The following is a 9683-nucleotide window of genomic DNA, read 5'->3' as shown; positions in this document are numbered from 1 at the left end:
AACAACAACAACAACAACAACAACAACAACAACAACAACAACAACAACAACAACAACAACAACAACAACAACAATTCCCCTACCGTAGATAACATCTCCTTTGCTAAGGGACTCAGGATATCCTTGACTGGCCATGACTACACCCACTGCGAATGTGTCTGCTTGCCATTCTATCTTCAGCGATGAGAGTGAACCGTCAATACACGCCTGAAATTGATGGAAAAGGTAGTAGGATTAGACAGTGCTTCTTTATCAAAGGTTGAAAATAAATGAATCATCCAATTTTTACCTTCTATTACTACAGTTCTAAGCGAAAAATGCTGACACGGGAAAAGGCGAAGAAAAAGAAGAAGAAAAAGCTGAAATTGAACCCGAGAGGTTCAGATAACTTACCATCATGATATCGAACAGATCAGTTTTGAGGAGGGGTAAGATCACTTGGGTTTCCGGATCTCCGAATCGGGCGTTGAACTCCAACACTTTGGGTCCGGATTTGGTCATCATCAGTCCGGCATAGAGAACACCTGGTGACAAATCAAAACTTGAGAATCCAGTGAAGCCATGCATTACGTCAGGATTATTGAACTCTGGATCGAATTCTCGTGACATGACGGTTCCAATAATAAAAAAAAAGTTTCAGCCAGCCTAGTTAGCTTAGTTGGTAGCGCGTCTGCCTTGTAAGCGCTAGGCCAGCTGTCCTGTGGCAAAGTAGTCGAGGAAGAACAAGGGTTCTGCCCCATGGGCCAGGATGTCGTTGACACACATGGCTACGAGATCGATCCCAATAGTGGTGTGCAGGTTGCATTTGTTGGCGATCTGGGAGGGGGCAACAAAAGTTAAGGTGTAAGGGAAAATTCACGTCTGATTCCAGACACTTATACGGAATAGGCAATTGGGCACTCTTAGATATTTTGATAGCAGCCTCCATCTGCCTCGGTTATTTACCTTCTCTTCCAGGTCCTTGTTCACACAATGTTCCCACTTTTCCTTCGGCCTACCTCTCGTTCTTCGTCCTTCCAGTTGTATCCGTCTCACTCTTTTCCCAACATATTCGCCATCTCTTCTCATCACATGCCTTTTTTTTTTAATCAACCAATCAGTGGAAGCAACTGATTGGTTGATTTCAAAAACAACAAAAATCAACCAAATCAGATTGCTTAATCCAAGAGTTAATCTTAAACCGAGTTTAAACTCACTTTGTGGCCCCCGGCCTATACCTCTGACGATTTTACCGTCTTTCCGTCCGTGAAACACAGAACCTAAGGAAACAATCACAATGGTAGGATGTTATGAGTGACTTTCACAAAGCTTTTTCTGGTCTCTAACAGCCCCTTAGCTTAGCAAGCCAGCAGGGCTGACACTTTGAATGTACCAGGCCCCATCATGTATCACTGAAGGATACAAAGGTGCGTGTGGTTGGTATCCGGATGGGTGACCATCTGGGCAAATCGCGTGCTTTCCCGGCCCCACTCAGGCTGTCTGAGATTACCGTGAGTAGGAGAGCAGCTTGTTGCCGAATGGAGGGTAAAAACCCCCGTCAGTGAAAACCATAGCAGTTATTCGGGGTATAGGTACCTACAGTTAAACCCTGTGTTAAAAAAAAGGTGGATTTCTTTTCTACTTACCGATACTTCTGCTCCTTCCAAATATTCTTCAATGACAACAGTTTCGCCTGCCCTTCCAAACTTGTGTTCAGTCAGTATGGCATCCACGGCTAAACATGCTTCGGCTCTGGTCTTTGCCACCACTACCCCTTTGCCCCCTGCTAAACCACTGGCTTTTACAACGCGGGCTTCAAAATCGCATCTGAAAATTACCAACATTGGGAAATAATAATACTTAGATACCTATATAGGTATGTAGGTACTTAGCCGAATTTCTATAGGTATAATTTTTCGCCTTTGTTCGTATATAGGTAGGTACCTACATACTTATATATTTCGCTAGGAAATTTTATCTACATACCTACCTATATACCTACCTACGTTCCTAAATATTGAACAGCTATTATCGCCATAAGGTTCCTTCTCGGAACGGCTGGCATTCTCCTGTACTGTCTTCAATCTCTCTTCGATTTAGGAATTATACCGCCTCCGTTGTTTGGTGTGTAGGGGCAGCTCCAAAAGATGGGTTAAGCTTATACATTTTACCGTCTTTCCGTCCGTGAAACACAGAACCTAAGGAAACAATCACAATGGTAGGATGTTATGAGTGACTTTCACAAAGCTTTTTTTGGCTTCTAACAGCCCCTTATCTTAGCAAGCCAGCAGGGCTGACACTTTGAATGCACCAGGCCCCATCATGTATCACTGAAGGATACCAAGGTGCGCGTGGTTTGTTATCCGGATGGGTGACCATCTGGGCAAATCGCGTGCTTTCCCGGCCCCACTCAGGCTGGCTGAGATTACCGTGAGTAGGAGAGCAGCTTGTTGCCGAATGGAGGGTAAAACCCCCCGTCAGTGAAAACCATAGCAATTATTCGGGTTATAGGTACCTACAGATAAACTCTGTGTTAATATCTTGTTACTATCTTGTTAATGTTAATGTTAATATCTTAAAGGCTCACAATGAAAGAAAAATTTAGTGGTTGGGTGGAAGAGCTCCTCTAGGAGAACCCTGCCACTTAAAAGAAAGCCAAAAAAAAAGGTGGATTTCTTTTCTACTTACCGATACTTCTGCTCCTTCCAAATATTCTTCAATGACAACAGTTTCTCCTGCCCTTCCAAACTTGTGTTCAGTCAGTATAGCATCCACGGCTAAACATGCTTCGGCTCTGGTCTTTGCCACCACTACCCCTTTGCCTCCTGCTAAACCACTGGCTTTTACAACGCGGGCTTCAAAATCGCATCTGAAAATTAACAACATTGGGAAATAATAATACTTAAGATACCTATAGGTATGTAGGTACTTAGCTGAATTTCTATAGGGTATAATTTTTCGCCTTTGTTCGTATAGGTAGGTACCTACATACTTATATATATTTCGCTAGGAAATTTTATCTACATACGTACCTACCTACGTTACCTACTAAATATTGAACGGCTATTATCGCGATAAGGTTCCTTCTCGGAACGGCTGGTATTCTCCTGTACTGTCTTCAATCTCTGTTCGATTTAGGAATTATACCGCCTCCCGCCTCCGTTGTTTGGTGTGTAGGGGCACCTCCAAAAGGTGGGTTAAGCTTATACGAATCTACCTCCATTGTTACAGTTCCTAATTTCCTATCAAACCTTTGAAAAGTCCATCCTGCAGCTGTGGCGAACCTTTGTCTGTCCAGCACATACTTTCCTGCCCATCGCACAACCAAGCCCGTTCATCCCTACCATCAGTCCCGACCCTAATCAACGACTCTATTAACATTGACTGGACCTTGTCTTACCTGAAAACCATAGGCCTTTACACCAAGATCTAACCCGGGAGGGATCGGCGCGAATGACACGCAAGTGTCAAAGCGCCTAAAGGGGGGAAAAAACCCTTTAAAAAAAACTCACTTTTCAATAAACGCCGTCGCTTCTTTGGCTTCCGTGAACGACTTCCACTTGGCGGTAGGGATCAGATATTTGTCCATGAACTGTTTCGACCAGTTTTTGTCCGCCTCAATGCGCGCGGCCGCTTTGGTGGGTCCAAAACACGGGATACCGTGACTCGTGAGGACATCCGTGATCCCGTTTGCCAGAGGGTCTTCCGGTCCTATCACCACCAGGTTGATTTCGTTCTCTCGACTCCACTCGGCAACGGCGGTGAAATTTTTCAAGTCGATGGACACGTTTTCCACTTTGGACACGAAGCTGGCTCCGATGTTGCCTGGCGCGATGTAGATCTTGCTCACCTGCGAAAAGAAATGAGAGTTTGAACACACCCCATGAGCAGCTGAGCAGTGCAATAGTCCTAATCTAAAATGGACGCGGCACACAAGGGATCAAGAAGAGACCGCCTTACCCCATGAGCATAAAACTGACCTTCTGTAGTTTTGTAGACTACAGGCCCGTTCTCACATAGGTATCGCTCGGAAAAAATCGTGTCGTGCGTAGTGGGAATACCTACTCTCATTTAAATTACATTGCCAACGGGACATTCGGGAAAAAATCGGATGAATCTCACGACAAATGGGAGCGGGTCTTAAAAGTAATAGGTAATTATGTAGGTATTACTTTTATAGGTTAGGTACCTATAAAAAACTTTGCTATAGCATGTAGGTAGGTACTTACTTACAAATGTATACATTTTGCTAGGTAGGTACTTACTTTGTCAGACTGAGCCAACTTCCAAGCAAAGGCATGCTCTCTGCCACCACTTCCAATGATGAGAACTTTGTTGCATTGACTACTCATCTCTGTGCTTTTTCTATCAGATTCTGGAATAAGAAACTAAATATAGGCAATAATCTAATATTGTATATAATGTATACTCAAAAAAATTCGACCCCGCCGGGAATCGAGCCCGGGACTTCCGGAGTGCAAGCCTAGTGTGATACCCATTCGGCAATGGAATGGAGGCAGGCTGCGGTATCGAGTATTTTCGAACCTCCTTGGAAAAATCTAGCCGAATCTCGTGCTAGATTTTTAAAGATGACGTCACATTTGTAGGCTGTGGTCTCAGAGGAGACGAATCGAGCGCCAAATTTTGAAATTATTTAGCACAAAATTCAAAATTTTCAGAAGGTAAACATTTTTGGTCTGAACTCTGGTTACTGAACTGAATACTGATTTGGGTCTCCTGTCGAGAGATTACTAAGATCAGAGTTGTTTAAAACGACCCCTGTAGCTGTTTAGTTTGGGGTCATGGTTTTTTAGCTTGGTTCCGTCTAACCCCAAGGCACTTCTTTAATAATTTATTATCTAAACCCTGTTCAGTTTCCAGTTATCAGGGGTCATGGATGCAACTAGAAGGTTAGTCTAACCCCAAGGCACTTCTTTAATAATTTATTATCTAAACCCTGTTCAGTTTCCAGTTATCGTACTTTGATGGTTGAATGTTCCAAGTAGAATGAAAAGGTGAGTAGAGATTAGAGATAACACTGTGTTAACCTACATGGACACAAGATCCAAATGTTAAGTCTCTTTCGTTCAAATCCTTATATGTACATAAGTGTGACATTTTGGTGTTTAACTATAATGAAAACTGTTCACAAATTTTTATTTACTTTGTCAATCATGCAATATTTTTCATCAATTTTATAACTAGGAGTTTATTTTATCAAAGTTTTGTTTCTTTTCAACAATAGTCAAGTGAGCCAAATTAGCTGGGAAGGTACGTAAGTAGCACACCTACCTTACAAGTGCTAAGTTGTAGGTTTGGTTCCAGGAGGAACTTCATCCTAAACATATAGGTAAGGTTCATTCCAAGTAAAACTCCCATTTCAAGCTAATGTTTAAGGCCAAAATTGTCACACTGACATAGTTCATTATGTTTTTTGACAAAAAGCGTTGAACAATATTCAATGCTGTAGCTTTCAAAATAGTGGTATATTATTTAATCAGGTACCAACATTTTGTTTAAATTGAGCCCACCTAAAAAACGTACCATTTATTGGCCCACCTGCCCACATTTATTTTTCTAATTTTTGTTTTTATAACTACAATAATTTTGAAATCACTGGTTTCTAGCAGTCTTTAAGCCCTTTCTTTTGATGAAATTGGATCTTGAAAAAGTTCGTCCAGTTCAGACTTATGTGGCGTATGGTACAGGCGGGCCAATAAATGGTAAGTTTTTTAGGTGGGCGAATAAATGGTACACTTACCCTATTTATGTCATTGGGAGCCCTTTTCCCCGACTGGGATCTACAACTCAAATTTCTACCTATAACAAAACGCCTTAAGGTAAAGTCCGCCTCGGACCGGAATCGAACCCGCGACCTAGCGCTTACAAAGCAGGCGCCCTACCCTCCAAGCTAACTAGACTGGCTTGGCTGTTGCTCAACTTCAATGTTCCCTTGAGAGCTTGAGACTCTTGAGCCCGAATTGGTTCTAATTTGTATGAATGCCGTGTTATTACTTGTGTATGCAATGTGCAATAGAGAAAATATTAGTGGAGATGTCTGATTTACCATAATGAGAGAAATGAAGAAAGATCTCGTTTGGTGGAGATGTAAGATTTACCTACCATAGACGACTGGCTTTGTCCTGCCTCGGTGAATCTACCTCCATTGTTACAGTTCCTAATTTCCTATCAAACCTTTGAAAAGTCCATCCTGCAGCTGTGGCGAACCTTTGTCTGTCCAACACTTACTTTCCTGCCCATCGCACAACCAAGCCCGTTCATCCCTACCATCAGTCCCGACCCTAATCAACGACCCTATTAACATTGACTGGACCTTGTCTTACCTGAAAACCATAGGCCTTTACACCAAGATCTAACGCGGGAGGGATCGGCGCGAATGACACGCAAGTGTTAAAGCGCCCAAAGGGGGAAAAAACCCTTTAGCCCAGAGCAACTTTTGCCCAATTTCAGATTTTTCCCTTTACTTACTCATCAAGACCTACCATCCTGCCAAATTTCAAGTTTCTACGTTACACCATCTATTAAACAACTCTTCTATCTTAAGTGCGCGTACACCATCTATTAAACAACTCTTCTATCAGCCGTCACAGATACGTTCCGTCACCTTACGTTTAGCTTCTTTCGTATTACCTACTTTACATTGGATTCTTCTCCTTTTTTTTCGCCTTTCCCATGTTCAGATGAGGTCGACGTTTTTCGTCGGCCTCTCAATCAGCTTTAGAGTGATCGCTTTGAGGTCCACTGGTTTTGGCTAAACAAAATTTTCCGAGTGGATGCCCTTCGCACTCAACCTTCGCTGTAGATATAGCATAAGGAAATTTGGACTAGTCTACTCCCTGTTTATAGTCCCCCTCCAGCCTAGTTAGCTTAGTTGGTAGTGCGTCTGCCTTGTAAGCGCTAGGCCGCGGGTTCGATTCCCGCCCGGGGCGGGATCCTGATGGGATAATGTTCGTTCTCGGAACGGCTGGCTTTCTCCTATCCTGTCTTTCTTCTCTCTTCGATTTCGGGATGATAAACCTTAGCAGTTACAGTTCCCTCTGTCAAACCTTTTTTTTAAAGGATCTGTGTCATAGCATGGTGGATCGGAAGATTAAGTTAAGCCGGAGATCAGTTACAGTTCCCTCTGTCAAACCTTTTTTTTAAAGGATCTGTGTCATAGCATGGTGGATCGGAAGATTAAGTTAAGCCGGAGATATAAATTTGACTTGGAAAAACGTCAAATTTTTCATCATAGACAATAGATGAACAATAATCGTCCTGTGTAATTTCTGTGTGATTCTGTGCTGTGTAATTATTCGTCCTGTGTACTTATGTGTAATTTCTATTATTTGTGTATTTGTATTATAACCATTAAAAAATATTATCAATTGCTGTAGGGGTAGTGTTCACCAATATTTTTGCCATAGAAGGGCTGTTAAAGTTACCACTGCTAACAGGCTGTTAGGGGCTAACAAGGTTGGTGAAACCCACCATGGGACAAAGTCGGAGTGATTTCAAATCTAAAGCAAGCGATATCTAGGTTTCTAGGTCTTAAAGTACTAGCGTTGTATAATCAAAAGTTCAAAAGTCAATATTCATACAATTGATACGATATTCTGAGAATGCAATCACAAAGTGCATATTAGATCAACCGGTGTTTACTACTTGCGTACTGCAGTACTACTTAGTTGCGTACTAAATTTTCAGGTGGACAGTAGTAGTAGTAGTTGCGTACTGATGGAAAAACCAGGTAGACTGGGAAAAAATACCTCTCGACATTTGGTCCCACAGAAAAAATCCCTTATTTTATCCCACGAAAGAATTCGAAAAGAACTTTCGCAATTGATCAACTTTTTGGAAATGATAGGGTTAGGTAGCACGCGAAAGGACTTTCACAAATGATCAACATTCTGGGAATGATATGGTTAGGTAGAACACGAAGAGATCTTTCACAAATGATCAACCTTCTGGGAATTATAGGGTTAGGTAGTACACATCAAGAACTTTCACAAATAATCAACTTTTTTGTGTGTTATTGGTTTTAGTATAGGATTCGAAAACATATAAAAAGGACTTCATAATTATTTGAGCGAAATTAGGAAAACAGAGGAATGTTTTCTCCCCACAATGTTTGTAGGTACTAATGGGAACTTCATCCTAAACATATAGGTAAGGTTCATTCCAAGTAAAACTCCCATTTCAAGCTAATGTTTAAGGCCAAAATTGTCACACTTACATAGTTCATTATCTTTTTTGACAAAAAGCGTTGAACAAAATTCAATGCTGTAGCTTTCAAAATAGTGGTATATTCTTTGATCAGGTACCTACCAACATTTTAAATTGAGTATTTATTGAGAAACTAGCTGAATTCCGTCGCTTTGAGATTAGAGATAACACTGTGTTTGTTTCTATTAACCTACATGGACACAAGATCCAAATGTCAAGTCTCTTTGGTTCAAATCCTTATATGTACATAAGTGTGACATTTTGGTGTTTAACTATAATGAAAACTGTTCACAAATTTTTATTTACTTTGTCAATCATGCAATATTTTTCATCAATTTTATAACTAGGAGTTTATTTTATCAAAGTTTTGTTTCTTTTCAACAATAGTCAAGTGAGCCAAATTAGCTGGGAAGGTACGTAAGTAGCACACCTACCTTACAAGTGCTAAGTTGTAGGTTTGGTTCCAGGAGGAACTTCATCCTAAACATATAGGTAAGGTTCATTCCAAGTAAAACTCCCATTTCAAGCTAATGTTTAAGGCCAAAATTGTCACACTGACATAGTTCATTATGTTTTTTGACAAAAAGCGTTGAACAATATTCAATGCTGTAGCTTTCAAAATAGTGGTATATTATTTAATCAGGTACCAACATTTTGAATTGAGTATTTATTGAGAAATACATATTTTAGACTAAAAAAAATTCCATAAAAAAAAAAAAAAAAAAAAAAAAAAAAATCATCTTCAGGCCTAAAATCAAGGCCCATGTTCTGCTTAGATATTCAGCCCCAAAAAGATCCACAATTAATGAAGAAAATTATTTATTTTATTTTCACACAATTTAGCTACATGGGCCATTTTCGGCAAACAAATAGGGTGGCCTACAGTTCTTTGAGGAAGTTGTTTATCTTTAAGAAATGCACCAGGACAGCAATGGACTCAAAGTTGTTTTTGAGAGAGAAAAAAAAAAGTTAATGAACACAAAGCATGCATCATGAAATTTATGCGACAAAAAGGTCTTAACACAATGTTATAATGCCTCCCGATACTTAAATTCTATTAGCTACTACTTATGTATGTATGTACATACCTAGATATTATTATTTTTCCTTTACCTATTACTTTAAATCTAGGTAAAATCTCCAAAACTTAGATTCTTGTTACTTCAACTTAAATCACATTTATACCTAATTAAAACACGTGGGCAATAAACTGAGAATGTTGGAACCCTTTGTCTTACAATCTCCCAAACTGATAGGTAATATCATATTACTGATTACTGACTAGGTTTTGCACTGATAATGATGAAATTTGAGTTGTATAACTTAGATAAGTTCTATAAATGGGCATGGGAACAAGGGAGCAGGGGCTACCTGACTCTAGAAAAAAAGTATGCAACCTTGAAGGAGATACTCATAAAGTCTTGATTTTCCAAAATAGACGAGTGACATAAACGGCCATGCCTTAGGGATTTCTGCTA

At 40.3% G+C, this 9683-nt stretch overlaps 1 protein-coding gene across 1 annotated transcript in view; it reads right to left on the bottom strand.

Moving 5' to 3' along the window:
- The window catches only part of LOC103512854 (trifunctional purine biosynthetic protein adenosine-3), a 134090-nt gene that overhangs the window by 13450 nt on the left and 110957 nt on the right, over positions 1–9683 (bottom strand). Inside the window, exons 2-10 of the mRNA XM_026826137.1 lie at positions 4245–4367; positions 3492–3829; positions 2668–2848; positions 2089–2177; positions 1626–1806; positions 1233–1259; positions 691–816; positions 394–630; positions 84–207 (exon numbers count right to left, since the gene is read on the bottom strand). Coding sequence (XP_026681938.1) covers positions 84–207; positions 394–630; positions 691–816; positions 1233–1259; positions 1626–1806; positions 2089–2177; positions 2668–2848; positions 3492–3829; positions 4245–4331 — 1390 coding nt within the window. The 5' untranslated portion in view covers positions 4332–4367. The remainder of the gene's footprint in view (positions 1–83; positions 208–393; positions 631–690; positions 817–1232; positions 1260–1625; positions 1807–2088; positions 2178–2667; positions 2849–3491; positions 3830–4244; positions 4368–9683) is intronic.

This window comes from Diaphorina citri, unplaced genomic scaffold (assembly GCF_000475195.1).
Source record: "Diaphorina citri unplaced genomic scaffold, Diaci psyllid genome assembly version 1.1 scaffold38, whole genome shotgun sequence".
NCBI lineage: Eukaryota > Metazoa > Arthropoda > Insecta > Hemiptera > Psyllidae > Diaphorina > Diaphorina citri.
Note: the sequence above shows the minus strand (reverse complement) of the source record. Positions and strands in the feature narration are given on the sequence as shown.